The following is a 16,159-nucleotide window of genomic DNA, read 5'->3' on the forward strand; positions in this document are numbered from 1 at the left end:
TTTTTTCTCAAATATTATATTTTTTGCATCATAAAATACATATTTCAATCACTTTTTTATCTTTCTAACTATTTTTTTATCCCATATACATCACGTCACAAAAAATGTTACAACAATTATTTCAAATAGTCTCTTTTCCGAACATATTGTTACGCCTATGGCAAGAAAGGGATAGGAGGGTGGTCCATCAATCTGCTGCTTTGTCGTGAAAGTTGTGGCTGCTATAATTCAAGGGATAATTGCAGAAACCTCTCTTGAGGTTTCTGACACTAACACTCACCTCCCCTATGATTTTTAAAATTGCACTAACCTTCCCTAGGAGGAAATTGGACCTATGACTAACAATAAATTGTATGATTTTACTTTTATACCCTAACTAATTGTAGAAGCTTAAGGAAAGAATTTTAGAAAAGAAAAATTATTTTTTGTTAACAAATTGAGTGACTGATTGAACTAGATTACCTGTGAGTTTTAGCATCATTAACCGTTGTAAGCAAAACTAAGGAATGGTGCCAATTGAGGGGAGAAAACGGCGTACATGTTTTCTATATTATGTTTTTCAAACCAGTCAATTTATGTCTAATTTTATACAACTACATAGAGGAAGGCCAATAAGCAATTCTGGAGTTTCGATTAAAGTAAGTATAAAGAGAACTTGCACAAATATATCTGTTCAAGTCATTTCTATTTCAAAAATTCCTCTAGTTCAGCATACTACTACTTCTCAAGTTGCTATATCTCTTTCCATTAATACAGTTATAACTCTATAATCTGGAAATATCAGCAGTAGCAGCAATTTTAGTACGTGGTTCTAATGCACTTACTACAGTTTTCATTTACTAAAGACAACTTTATCTTACTAGTATGCACTTCTAATTACTTGTAACTAGGCTTATCTCATACTCAGTAACTTTTAGTGATGTTTAAGTATGTTGTTAATTAACTGATTGTTTAACGATATTTTTTTTGTATATGATTGGTCCTAACAACATAAGCAGTTGTGTTACCTCTACAAATAACTATTCATATTACTAATAGAGAGTTTTAAAAGTGACGTATATTCTTTATAAACTTTGTTGCAAGATCCTGAATATATAGTCATTTAACTAGCCATTAGTATCAACCGTTGTTTCATGTATTGTTAGTAAACTTCATTCAATTGCACTTATACCCCTTGAATTTTGCTAATTCTTAATAATTTTTCATATTTTGTCATTCCTCTGTTAATATAACTTGGCAAGCAGTATGAAGGGCAAATATGGTACAAATTTCTCATCTTACTCCTTAAAAAAATTTAATGGTAACTTTTCTGACATGGACTGAATTTGCAACACAAACCTTAAGTTTAGGGTGGTAAGTGCTATTTTCTAAACTACAAGGGAGGTGAGTGCTAGTATTAGAAACCTCAGGGAGGTTTCTACAATTATCCCATAAATTCAAATATTATATCTCATCGTTGTTTCTTGGCCTAAGGCTCCCAGAGCTCAGGAAAATTGGCACTTGGTAATGGAATGGGGGATGGATCTGGAATGTCTGCAGGATTAGCAATTATTCCTTTTTGTTTCTTCCTGTGTAGCTACTGACTAGTACCCATATAGTGCTTGCTCAATAGCGATCATGGTTTGATGGATTATGAGGTTTTTGGACTCCATTGTAAAGCTTTCTTGCAGATATAAAGTTGTTTGCTCAAAAACAATATTGCTAATGATGTGTTTAGACATAAATGGAGCAATTATAGTTTTTTTTTTTTCTTTGTTCTTCTTGGCTTTCTGTAATACGAAAATCAGGGCTAGTTTCACTTTGGCTCACAAAGGTAATTAATAATTTCAATTGAGCTTTTAAAAGTGAAGAATTTTGAAATTTGTCTTCCGACCAAGAAAATTTGTCCATCTTAGCCCTCGAAACAGTAAAGTTTATTCCAATTTGGCCTTCATTTCTCATTCTATTACTAATGTCAGAATCAGTAAGTATGTCTCCCATGACTTTACATATATATTTCCTTAACTAATATAAAGGTAACATGTTGGGCACGTAAGCACGTTAAAAAAAAATTGTTGAGCACATTAACGTAAATCTATCATAAACTTTACAGCTAGTATTTCATATTGCTGTATAACATTAAAAAATGAAAAAAGAAAAAAAAGAGAGAAAGTGCAAATTATCTGCGTTCTATGGGAGGAAATCCTCAGTCTCTTGATGTGACTGCTGCACATGTAAAAAGGGTGGGTCCTTCGAATTTTCTCGTTTCCCTTTAGGTCCGTACGAAATGCTTTTGTAGAAGGTCAATGGACAATCAAGAGCCAAATGAAAATACATTTCCTTATTTGAAGACCGGAAAATTTTGTCCCGTTTCACGGGCTATTTATATTCTTTTTCCGCAAGGAGAATATTGTTATAATCTAATTTATCATATTTTACAGGAAGAGAATCTAAAGAAATTGTGTAAGGAATTAGCAAATATATAGATCTTATTAAATTAAAGGAGTATTCTATCACTTTTTTTGAATTTATTTTTATAAGATTCTGCAGGTAGAGGGAGTTTAAAGAGCCTATGTAAGAGATTAATACGTATACAGATTTTATTAGATTAAAAAATTCTTTTGACACTCCTCTTAAATTTTGTCATTGTAAATAGAATTCAAATCTCTAACTTATAGTTTAAAAAGGGATTTAGTCCTTTTTGGTGACCGGACTTTTGTTCACAGGCTATTTGTAGCTTCTGAATATTTTGTTTCACGGGTTACCTTCTTAAGTATCTTTTACCCTGCTTTCTTTTCAGAACAGTTTCGGTCACCAACGTACTTCAGAAACCATTCCAACGAAATAGTGAATGGTCCCACCCATAAATCAATCATTATTTTCCCAGATGTAATCTAGGCCTTGGGTTAGGGCTGTCAACGGGCCGGGTCCGGGCCGGAATTCATTATTCCGGACCCGGACCCGAATTACTATGCCGGATCCGGATCCGACCCGTTTACCCGACGGGTCTTTTATTCTATGTTCCGGATCCGGATCCGGCGGGTCCCGGATCCGAATCCGGGTCTACCCGAACAAATTTACCAAAATTTATAATTTCTAATAAAAATGAGAAAAAAATATATTTGTAAACTAATTTCTAACTAATGCAAAGAAAAAACCAAATAAGAAAAGAAATCAAATTAACTTTATTAAAATACATCACCCTAATCAAATTATATTGATAAATATATATATTTTAAATTATTAATTCATTTATATCCGGATCCGGGTCTAATACGGGCCGGAATACTATATTCCGTATCCGACCCGTTTTTGTTTGACAAAACGGATCCGGATCCGGATCCGGGAAACGGAATTAAATCCCTACCCATACCCGCAATAATTTCACGGATCCGGTCCTGATCCGGGTCTAGACCCGACCCGTTGACAGGCCTACCTTGGGTGATAGTTTCCCAAGTTGTCATTTTAGCCTGACTCTACTACCATCCTTATAGTTTTAATTTTATGACCAAATACGATATTTTCTGACTAGTATTTAACATGTGTATTGACAAGGAAAATTTTTTATTCTGATTAGTTATCAAATTATGTAAGACATAAGTAATTAATCAACATAGTTTTACATATTTACTCATACTTATTTTAGAAAATTATTGTATTCCAAATGTTTAACTACTTATATTATCTTTAAAAATTTGTATGCGTAAATTTATTATAATTTGACAGCATTCAGCAAATATAACAATATAAAAAAAGAAATAAATAATACGTATTCTTTTAGATAGTGATTAAACTTTACAATGATTATGCACCTACAATTACCTATTCATTTTTAGTTAATGACAAAAAAGGCAGCAATGTATGTTATCATGATCGATTTATAGTTTCTAACAATGTCCATAAATGTATCAATGCATCAAATAAGTTCAAACTAGGAAAAATTACCATTTATGACTAGAAAATAATTAAAATTTATGTAAAAAACAGAAGTTGTTAAAAGGAGAGAGAAATATTGGAAAATTTTGATCTGAGTAGAGTTAAATATAAAAATGGGTAAATTTCAAGTATCCCTCAATTTGGCATGCTACCTAAGAAAGAGAAAATTTGTAATTGAATTAAGTATTTTTCATATATATGTATGTATGTATGTATATAGATTCCACTAATTGAAAAAAGTGAAAAACTAGATATTAGTTTTATTTAAGAATAATTTCATAACCTTGCTTAAGGATTTTCACGATTTCAAGAAGCTCCTCCCTTTAACAATTATACATATTTCTCTTACTTTCACTTCCTATGGTATAAAATAGAACTTTCCTCCTTTTCTTCTTGTTAAAAATAGAAGGAAAAACCATTCAAAATATCCCTCACATTTTGCAAAATGACTTTTTTTGTTCATCACTTTTAAAAGTGTAATTTTACGTTCCTTACAATTTCACATTAGTCAAATTTGGTTCATACCTAGATTTTTTATTAGTTTCTTACCGGAATCTATCACGTGCCTTGCACGTGATTATTTTTGAATGGCAAAATTATCAAATCAAATTTTACATAATCCGATCTATAGTTCCTCACATTTTACAAAATGAATATTTTCGTCCCTCACATTTCACAAAACAAATTTTTTCGTCCCTCACATTTTACAAAATAAATTTTTTCATCCATCACATTTTACAAAATGAATTTTTTTATCCTTCATTGATCATGTGTACGAATAACCTTTTTTTTTAACCCATGTATATATCTATTTGATTTCACATGAACAGTACGAATAGCATGTAATATATCTCTATTTGATTTTGCATGAACGTACTGTACTGTTCAAGTGAAATCAAATAGACATATGTATGAGTTTAAAAAAAATTGTTAGTTTTTCACTCATGTTTATTTCCTTTTACTCGAAAATTGAAAACAAATAAAACATTTAATTCTAAACATTATCGAGTGTGTATATCCAATTAAATTTGGACAAAAAAAACAAAAGAAAAGCATGATAAAAAGAAATAAATAATTGGCACTTTTAAATTTTAAGATAATGATAAGACAAGTAACTCAACTATTGGTCTTAAAGGTGACGAGTAGAGATTTCAGAATTAAACTGTAATTTGTTAGCATAACTATAGATTTCGAATTAGAACCCATTAATTAGATGGCCTTACTATACAATTCAATAAATGAATTATTATCAAAAGAGAAAAGGCCACTAATATTGAATAGATTCACATGATGAAATCAAATAAATATATATGGGTTTAAAACAAAATTGTTAGTTTTAAACCCATGTATATATCTATTGAATAACATGTGTACAACTGCAATTAATATGTTTAGGTGAAATCAAATAGAGATATATTACATACTATTCGTACTATTTTGGTGAAATCAAATAGATATATATATGGGTTTAAAAATAAAACTATTCATACACATGGTTAATGAGGGATGAAAAAATTCATTTTGTGAAATGTGAAGGATGAAATAATTCAGTTTGTGAAATGTGAGAGACTATGGACCGATTATGTAAAATTTGATTTGATAATTTTGCCCTTAAAAAATGATCATATGCAAGACACATGGTGGATTTCGACAAAAAACTAATTGGAAACTTAGGTAGGAACCAATTTTGACTAAAATAAATTTGTAAGAGACGTAAAATTATACTTTAAAAAGTGAGGAATGAAAAAAGTCATTTTACAAAATGTGAGAGACTTTTTGAACGATCTTCCCAAAATAGAAAAAAAAAAACAGCTTTATTATCAGGATTTTTCTATAATGGAGACAGTACGGATGTCTCCACCAAGGAAAAGGCCGAGCAGACAAAGGATGAGTGGACAGCTGGAAGGCGCTGAAAATGAGGTTTTATGGGGAAGCGAACGAAGATTCCAAACCGTGGAGAAAACTTGCTAAGCCGGTATTGCAGGAGGCGGGACATGCTCCAGGTGGACCAACACATCACTGCAAACGTGGAAGGGTGATTAATTAAAAAACAGAGACCAAGGGAACACTAAATTGCAAGTGGCCCTAAAAAAGAACAAATAAAAGGGATAATTCCAGATATCTCCCCTAAGATTTGTACCAATTTCACTAAGCTCCCTTGAGATTTAAAAAATTACACATTCCTCCCTTGTGATTTAAAAGACAATTTTACTCTTAAATATTTTAATGAAATTTTCTTATTTGATATGCGTATACTTAGAATGAGTTTTAAAATTATTTGTTAATTCTTTTTCCTTCTTATTCCTTTTTGTTAATTTTTCGCCAATGAAACTGTAGAACTGCCATTATTGCCTCTAGTTTCTATTATAACCAAATATTGAACTAGTGATTTTTTTTACCAATTATTTTATATGTAATTCAATGTTTTTGTTGATCTTTGTTTTCTATTTTTGATATTAAAATTGACAAAAAATGAAAAAAATGGCCCAAAACAACTACTAAATTATGATAATTCCATTACTTGGAAAAATTAATAAACTCTAAATGAATTATTTCAACATTTTCTTTTCTATCTTATAAATCTAAATCCATAATAAAATAATATCAAAAGTATCCTATCATAGTAATAAAATTATTGTTATAGTTGTTTATCACATAGTAGATATGAACATGAAAAATTTGGCACCTTTTCCTTATAATTATACTAGATCATCTGATAATTGTATAGGAAAATAAATTAAAACTCATTATACAAGGGCATTTTTGGGTATTCATTTAAAATTTGACCAAATCAATATTATTTTAAGATTTTGTTACTAAAACTATCAAATCAAAGGAGGTAAATGTAATTTTTTAAATTTCAGGGAGCTCAATGAAATTGTCAGAAACCTCAGGAGAGGTTTCTGAAATTATCCCCAAATAAAAAACATAGTATAGATGCAAGTAATTTGTAGCAGGTTTAGTATGTTGATGAATAACAACTATTATTTTGGCAGTGCAATCTTTTTTGCTTAATGATTAATTATGAATTGATCCAAGGTGTAAATAATTGAGTAATAATATTTTGACAAAGTATTCGTAGTTGTACGAAGAAATAATTGTATTTGAAGTGTTTATCTACCATATTAGTCTTTAAAAAGTTATATATACAAAAATAGTGTGCTGCAATCATATCTACTAAATACTACAATTCATACAAAAGATGAAAGATGGCAATTAAATTTATGATGTGTGTGATTATATTGACATCGGTATTCTTTTAAGTTGAAATAAAAGGAAAGGTACCATAGTGCATTTGTGCGTTAGTGATCTATTACTATGTAACAAAATTAATAAGTTAACCAATATAAAAAGTGAATTAATAAATGTATTGAAAATTACTATGTACAATAGTGCAAGTGTATTGAAAAAGGATAAATAAAATTAGAAGACATGGATAAAAAAATAACTCAAATGCATTAGGTGTGATAGAGGTTATTAGAAGAGACAAATTATAAATGAAATTAGTTGGAAGAGACTTAGATGAAAAAATAAGTAGAACTCAAGTATAACAAATTAGTTGTTATACAATCAAAGTTGATAATGTCTATATTGGTAGAGCATAAATGATTAATTCTTGAAATAATAATTATGGTATGTGTGTATGCATGCGTACATGTGTATATGTGTATGTATTAGTAACCATGACGAAGTCGAACATTCCATATAGGTGCACTTTTGGCAGATATGAGAGGTGGGATGTTATGGGCCGTAAGAAGGTTGTGAATAGAAGTTATAGGATAGAAGCGAAGAAGAGTTAAGTATTGTCAATTTTTTTTTAATATAAGTGGTAGGTATCGAATTTGGAACCTCTTACTTACACTCCATCTCGCGTATTATCCAATTCATCCCTTCCTCTCTAAGTTTCGTGCAAAGTACAAGTAAAGTGTTCACGAACATGTTCGAGTTCAGTTCATTTGAGTTCGAAAAAAGATTGATGGTATAAGAAATGAATCAAACTCGAACACAGTGCTAGGTTTATTTAATAGTCGAGACGAGCACGAATCTATTCACAAACTATTTGAATTGTTCTTGAACACATATATAATGACAAAGAATAAATGAATAGCAATAGAAGTATATTTTCAAATATAGGATATATATTTCTTGTTTCATAAAAAAAGTAATTATACATGAAGTTAATATTATTTAATTTGTAAAACAAAGAAGCATAATTAAATTTATTCTAAATCATGAATGACTTTTAAAATGCATAATTAAATAGTTTTCAAACTGAAATTGGAGTTAGAGGTGAAGCTCGAATTCGATTCATTTAATTTAACAAACTAACGTCGAATTTGAACTCGAACATATATACAAATTATTGAAGCGAATTTGAGCAACATTTATGAATCGTTTAATATTCGATCAAGGTCAAATAGCACTCATATAATATGGGAACATATCTTGAACATCATGTAATTAGATCAATTTAACTTGTGGAAAACATATTATACAAGTATAATAAAAGTAAGAAAATCTGTGAACCTAGTAAAATTAAATGGTAGAGAAACTAAATAGAAAGTAGATGAACGATCGCCTGCTAAGTAGAAAAAGGGGATAAAATTTTTTTGGGTAATTTAGCAAAGAGCAAATCAGTCCCCCGGGGTATTTGTACTTTTAATTTGCAAAACATTCCCCGATGCTGATCGATTTGAATTATTTTAATTATCCATTGCCACCTACCCACCACTAGGCATTAACGGGCCCTATGGAGAACACCTCACTCACTTTCAAACCGGTGACAAACCAATACTGATGGGCTGCAACGAAACATCACATACTGCCCTCCCCATTATTGCTACTGCGGTGGCTCATTGCACACCACGTCCTTCAAAACCATTGCTTTACTCTTTGTTGGAGACATCCATACTGTCTCCACTATAAAACCATCCTCATTATCAGCTTCTCTACTTCTTTTACTCTCGATAGACATTCCCACCCTTGCTTTCAATCGTTATACTTGCCAAACAAACGTGGACGGAAACAGGGGCAGCAGGCAACTGGTCCCCAAAACTTGTGAAAAGTTCTTTAAGGATAAAGATATCTACAATCAATGCATCAAATCCCCTACGTCATTCTTTCCTCTGTACCCTATGTCTCCTCTTCAGTGGGAGCTGCCATGTCATTAGACAATTAAGTATCTCTCTAGTATCCTTTATCGGCAATCCGAAAGTCAAAACTAGTTTCCCTCTTCTTTCTATACTCTTTCGACAAAAAGAATCCTAGCAGTTTCATAAATGGAGAACACATCTTTTCATTTTCTTTGCATTTGTTCTTCTATAATGACTATGTCAGCGTGTTGAATAACTTAATTGTAAGGGACAGGTTCGCTATTTAATTTTTGTTTTCAAGATGCATATATGGATCCTAAGTTAAACAAATCTGTACAGCATTATTCCTTGTTTGTGAGTAACAGATCTGCATGCTAAGTAAAAGCCCCTTTTTTTTGGCGCATGCTGCCATTCGTTGTTCCTTGGACAAAAAAAAGAATAAAAAAGAAGGATAATATCAGAAACCTCCCCTGAAGTTTATCTTAATATCACCTGGCACTCCTAAGATTTTAAAAATATCACTTACCTCCCTTACTTTTGTTATTTGTGTAACAAATATGTAAAAGCGCTAAAGTACCCCTTCACTTGTTAAATAATAATACTCCTAAACCACTTTGTTCACTTCAAGAAAATCATCAACTAAAAAATATCTCTTATAGTATTACCACATCATAATGCTATACCCCATAAAAAATATATTTGAAAAGAAATACGCTTGTATCAATTTAACTGTATATACTTAAAATCGATTTCTTATAAACTTTTTATTTTTTTCAACTTCTTCTCAACCCTAGCCCAAACTATTAAATTGTACCAATCATTATAAAAATTAATTTAAAATAAGCAAATAAATCATGCCCCACTTTATCATAATCACAAAAAATAAAAGATAAACAAAATTTAATTTATTAGAATTTACAAATAAAATACTGCATAGTCATCCAAAAAATGAGTAATAGAAAATGATGGAGAAAAAGAAAAGAGAAGAAAATGACTTTTATTTTAAATTTTTGAGTTCCATTTATCTGAAATGTGAATTATGTGTCAATTAAGGGCTAACATAATTTTTTTTACAATTACTAAGGGAGGTAAGTGATATTTCAAAAACCTCAAGGATGCCAAGTGATATCAAGAAAAACTTCAAGCGAGGTTTCTGATATTATCCCTAAAAAAGAAAAGATTTATGCTTCTGCTGTTTTGCTTTTAAAAAAAAAAAGAAAGAAAGAAAGAAAAGAAAACTGAAGCAAATTGGTTTTGAGCGAAAAAAAAAAGATAAAAAAGATAAAACGACCCGATTGTTTTCACTGATCCGCTTTCTAAGAAAGCCCAGTGCATAAAAGATACTAGAGATATATTCAAATGATTCGCCACATGGCAAGTTTTGGTGGAGGCGACGGTGAGTAAATGCGGACAGAGGCTTTGAATTTGATGCGTCCTTTAAAACTTGCTTAATCCATGTAATCTTTGGTCTCAAATGCTTGATAGATAACCGTGGTTTTAAAAGTAAATATAGCCTAAATGTTTCAATTTTTAAACATAATTAATCTAATTGATTGATTTTTACCACCTACTATTGAAATAAGATCACGTGCCACAACTGAGCTTTTGAAAAATTTGTAAAAAACTAATAAAAATATTACTAGGCATAATTTGTAAAAATGTTACTAATAAAAACTAATTATTCATATGCTGATCACACGAGTAATTAATTTTTAATTCAAATTTTTGTATTTATGGTTAAAGCCTTGATACACACGTGCTTAGTATATGAGCAATCAATCCTTTTGTACTACAAATTATGGCTAAGAATATTTTTTTCATGCTTTTTAATTTTTTTTTCAAAAAATTAGTTGCCAACACGTCACAGCATGCGACCCAATTCCATAAGCAATTGGTAAAAATTAGTCAATTGGACTAAATACGCTTAGAAAAAAAATATTCGAAACTACATTTGCTTTCATCCAAATGTTAGGAATTAAAATTGTTCGTATTCCAAAAATTTGATATCAAAACTGCAACTCTCTCCTGCTAAAACAATAAAGAAGTTTCAATCCATTGAAAATTGAAGGGTGTTAGTTGACAGCGATACGATGGTTCCTGTAGTCTCAAATTGAAGCGGAGAGGCAAGCAGCCTCCAAGATGGAGGAAAGGGCCGGTGGGGTGGTGGAAGAATTCGGCGACGAGGTTGTGTCCAAGAAAATGAGAAATTTCGCGTCGTCATTTTTGTTGTGCCATAGTGCCCCCTTAGAGGCTGTTTAAGTAGGCGTTGGAACCGGTTAGCGGTCAAGCCTGAGTTCACTGGAAAATATTGGATAGCAGAGACCCGAATGAGAAAAACTGGAAAAGAAATACCAGGGAAAAAGTCGGTTTATTTTTATTTTTTTTTATTTTTTGGGTGCAATTTATTTTTATTTTATTAAATTTATTAAGTTGTCCTTAAATTCTATAGGCTTGAGTTTGATATTTAAAACCTTTATTATATTTCTTTTTGACCATTGGGTGATTTGGACAATTATAAATACTCTCATGAATTATTTTTAATTTTTATTGCAATCTCAATTTCTATAGTTTCTCGAATAGGCCTAATGAATTTAGCTATAAACTCATTGGGTTAATTTCATTTTTCCCTTTCAACTATACACGAATTTCCACTTTGGCTCTGAAACTTTAAAGTGGGATACTTTAGTACTTCCTATAGCATATAATCTGTCTAAGTTTAGGTTTTGAATTATACTTAAAGATATCCTACTTTAGCCTCTAAAGCATATAATTTATCCTACTTGAAACTTACAAAAAAAAAAATTATCTCACTCAAGAATAAATTTTGTTCCACTTCGATCAACAGTTGTATATTTTGGGAACTAAAATGTCCAATTTTAAAGTTAAAGAACCAAAATGGAAATTCGATCATAGTTGAAGGGTGCAAAGTAGAATTAACTATAAACTCATCAATTTCCACTAAAGTTTACAAGCACCAGATGGAGATATCTATAAGTTTATTTATATGGTACTTTGTTTTGTATCAAATTAATACCTACTTATGATAACATGATGACGTGATCCAATTTTCAGGTTTTAGTACCTTTTCAATCTGCGGACTTATTGGCTAGATTCTTAACCTTGACCAAGTCGCTATTCTATTTGGATTTCGAAACATTGGATACAAAAATTTTAGATAAGTTTTATTTATTTTAAGAAACTACAAAACAACTGAAGTTTTCTAACCACTGGGCTAATGGCTCAGTGGCCATCAGGGAGGGACTTAAGCCCCTCCTTGGACTTTAGGTGTGAGGGTTCAAATCTCACTTGCAACGAAAAAAATTTAAGGATTGTGACAGAGCACTCCTTTGGTCTAGTTGGATCTGTATACCCACTAGTCCCCTACCACAGCCTCTTTAGACTTTCCCTTCCCTCTAGATTAGGATAGAGTAGGTTCTACAAATGTATCGTTGCTGACAAAAAAAAATTGAAGTTTTCTGCTTTTCTTTTATACAAAATTACTCTCAATATGGCATGAGTGATTTATAAAAATCAAAACATAGTGCTTTTTTTAATGACACTCGTTAATATATTTAATGAACACCTAATCTATCATTTCAAATGTACAAAGTCATAATTAGTGCGGATTTCATGCAATGAAATATTTTATTTTATCAAAAAGATATATGAAGTCATACTCACACCCCCTCATTGTTTACATACTTTTACTATGTGACATAATTTTATCCAAAAAAAAAAAAAGAGCACAATTTAACATCGGGGATCCTTCTTAAACAAATTCATTTATATTTTAAATCACTCGTTAAACAAATTTATTTATGTTTTGTACCACGCAAGAAACGTATATTATTAACCACAATAATATAGCGTGGCTTTCATGTGACCACAGCCTAAAAGACACAAACAAAAGACCCACAAAGGCATAATGCATCCAACAAGCGACCAAAAAGAAAGAAGCAAAAAAAGTAGCACCAAACCCTAGACATATCCATCCATTCTATTCCATTCTATTCTATTCCCTCGTTCATTCCTTTTCCCCTTTTCATCATTTTCCCATCTTCCACCGAAAGCTATTCAGTTTTGTCCCACCCCAATAACATGCAGCCACAGAACTTGTCGGAAAATCTTGACCTCTATGATTATCTCGCCGGAACCACCAGCTTCTCTGATGCCGGAGCCTACTGTTTGCCCCGGAACTATGACTTTCAGGGCGTGGCTCAAACTCAGAGCCTGTATAATAATACATCATTCTACTCTCTGGAGATGTCTGATGTTACTGAAAGTAGCCCTGAAGCTAGAGCTCTTGCTGCTTCTCAACAGCATAAAGAAGCTGAGAGACGAAGGAGAGAGAGAATCAACTCTCATCTTGATAAGCTCAGAACCCTTCTTCCTTGTAATACAAAAGTAACTACTATACTGTGTAATCTTCCTTCTCTTGAGCACATTTCTTTGTTAGTTTTATCTTCTTCTGTGACGAACAAGAAATCAATTAGGTTTCTGTAAACAAAAAAAGAATAAGAAGCAGAAGACGAAGCTGGAAGGGGGGAAACAAAGAGAAGAAAAAACAACAGAAACGCTAGGCCCTTTGGGAGATGTCAATCCCTCTAGGGTTATCAAGTTAGGGTTTTTCTAGTTTTTTTTTTATATTAATCTCATGGGTTTTCTTTGTGTCTCATAACCAAGCCTGATTTCGATTTTTTTTTCCTGGTGGAAAAATGAAGTTGGGAAGATTTTCTCGTTTGTTTTCTTTCTGTGCAAATTGATTAAGATTTTCTAAAAGAGATATGATTACTTTTTAATTTATGGAAAGTTTCCAAAACTAGTAATATGAGCTAATTGATTCAAGGTTTATAACTTTTTCATGGCTTGAAAATTTGATGTGATTTTCTCATAGACCTACTGTTCTAGTCAAAGAATAACTCCTGACCTTCTACATGTGTACCCTTTTAACATTTCAGACTCCAGATGCTGAATTTTCAGTCCAAAAGGTTTCTTTTGAATATTCAAAATACCGATGACAGAAATCTGAAAAAGAAAAGAATCCAATTATTCCCAATTCTTTTTATTTCTGGGATTCCTCATTCATACATTTGGTAAAGTACATTACCTTTTGTCCCAAATGAGGATTTCCAAATTTCTTTTTCTCTTCCCCAACTCTGTGCTCATTTTATTTTCTTAGTCTTCTGGGCTTGATTATTTCTTTTTTGTTTTTTAAATATATTTTCAGACGGATAAAGCTTCGCTACTTGCAAAAGTTGTTCAACGAGTAAGGGAGTTGAAACAGCAGACTTCAGAGATTATGCAACTTGAATGCTTCCCATCTGAGGCTGATGAAATCTCAGTGATGTTAAATGACGATTCAAATGATGGAAAGTTACTAATCAAGGCTTCTTTATGTTGCGAAGATCGGTCCGATCTCATACCGGACCTAAATGAGATACTCAAATCATTCCACTTGAGTCCGTTGAAAGCTGAAATTGTTACTTTGGGAGGAAGAGTTCGAAATGTGATCATCTTAGCTGGTGACAAAAGTCAAACTGATGATGAATCAGTTCCATCCCTGAGAGATGCATTAAGGTCCCTAGTTCAACGTTCAAATCATGCCTCTGGAGATAGGCCAAAAAGGCGAAGAGTTTTTGACCAAGGAATAGTAAGTTGAGATCAAGAAAACCCTTGTTTGATTTCTTGCATTATAGTGTTGATTGTGGGATGCTTTATAAGTTTGGACTTGTAATAATTTGGTTAATTTTACCTAAAACCAATATTATGTATAAGTCAAGATGTAAGTGTAATGCTATTGGTTTATGGGGATTATTGAAAAGTGTGGATTGGTTTATTTCTTTGAGTTTTTTTTTTCTTTTTTTCGAGTCCTTCTTCTTTCAAATGTACTTGGTTATGATAAATCTCCATAAACGACAAATTTCTTTTTTTCCCCCTGGAGTGGCATGTTTGGTGTTTGTGTAAAGACAACAGAACTTGGAACTTGGAAGTTGATTATACTGTTGATATTCGTTATCTAAATTTTGCAAGTACATGTGATTTGCAAACTGGATTTTAGTAGTTCCTCCTTTCGAGATGTTCTTGTAGGCAAGACAGCAACAGTGGTAGAAAAATATTCGTTGTTTCTTGGGCTCTGTGAATGTTGAAGGAGAGTGAGAGACATGATCGATATGTGCTTCAAGGAGCTTTAACTAAGGTTGGGAGAACATTCTCACTGCAATCTAGGATGATATGTGTTGGCTATTGGCTGTTGTAGCTGTGGGCATCCATTTTTTGGATATCGATCTTGACCGATGAATTAACTTTCCTCTTGGAGCATTATGCATTTTAGGCCTCTTGAAGCATTTACACGTATGCTTCTCTTGTGTTTCGCTTCATATCATGTGGTATATGTAATACTAGCTAATATAACAGTTTCCTTCCAACTTGTTCTACGTCGTTCACCATAACTACTTCTATACCACCATATATCATCATGACCATGAATGAAGCCTTTGATATAGCTCATCGTCTAGATGTGAACTCATAAATCAAGTTTAATTATGTATTTTTTCTACAAGAAAATGAGGAGGAGACAAATTTTCTTGATGTCTCATTTAATTGTAACGTGTAAAATTGCATGTTGATTCCTAGAGTGTTTACAAATCTAGACTTAGTTTTTTGAGTTGAAAATGATGATATTAGTAATATTTTAGAGCGTCAATTTGAACCATGCTCTATTTCCAATGAAAGTCAAGATAGTGTGAAGAGAAACCTATAATTTTATCCAGGAACTGCTGATTTTCAAGTGGTGTTGTTCTGCAATAGCTCAGGCGGGAATCAAGTGTTTTCTTTCTGCTGAGAAGTGAACCTCTGGAAAGGGAGGATTATAGGATTGGAAGATAAATCAAAATACTTGATACTTAAATTAAAATTAATTTCATAAGAGTTTGTTTGAATTTGGCTTACCAACTAAAAGCCAACGTAAATAGTATTTTGTGTTCTATAATTTTTCAACTCGACTCGAGTTTGACTAGATTGGCATAAAATTTCCGGTTTGAATTGTAATTTTTTAGAATTTTTGTAGAATATGTACTATAACGATTTGATATATGTAAAGTAAAAAAGTGATCGAAAAATGCGTTCATTAAATATAAATTTTTTTTGGGGTG

The 16,159-nt window shown here is 31.8% G+C and overlaps 1 protein-coding gene across 1 annotated transcript; it reads left to right on the forward strand.

Annotated features, from left to right (window-relative positions):
* Positions 1 to 12,965: 12,965 nt before the first annotated feature.
* Positions 12,966 to 14,942, forward strand: LOC113774950 (transcription factor bHLH106). Its single transcript, XM_027319618.1, has 2 exons — positions 12,966 to 13,412; positions 14,236 to 14,942. Exons 1-2 carry the CDS (start codon positions 13,107 to 13,109, stop codon positions 14,665 to 14,667), a joined length of 738 nt encoding a protein of 245 aa, XP_027175419.1. The 5' UTR covers positions 12,966 to 13,106; the 3' UTR covers positions 14,668 to 14,942.
* Positions 14,943 to 16,159: the final 1,217 nt, after the last annotated feature.

This window comes from Coffea eugenioides, chromosome 6 (genome assembly GCF_003713205.1).
Source record: "Coffea eugenioides isolate CCC68of chromosome 6, Ceug_1.0, whole genome shotgun sequence".
Lineage (NCBI taxonomy): Eukaryota > Viridiplantae > Streptophyta > Magnoliopsida > Gentianales > Rubiaceae > Coffea > Coffea eugenioides.

Bases quoted from the DNA above. Each gene is read 5' to 3' on its own strand.
- LOC113774950 (XM_027319618.1), top strand. From the start codon at position 13,107: ATGCAGCCACAGAACTTGTCGGAAAATCTTGACCTCTATGATTATCTC. The intron at 13,413-14,235 runs GTAACTACTATA...ATATATTTTCAG, and splicing joins TTCTTCCTTGTAATACAAAA to ACGGATAAAGCTTCGCTACT.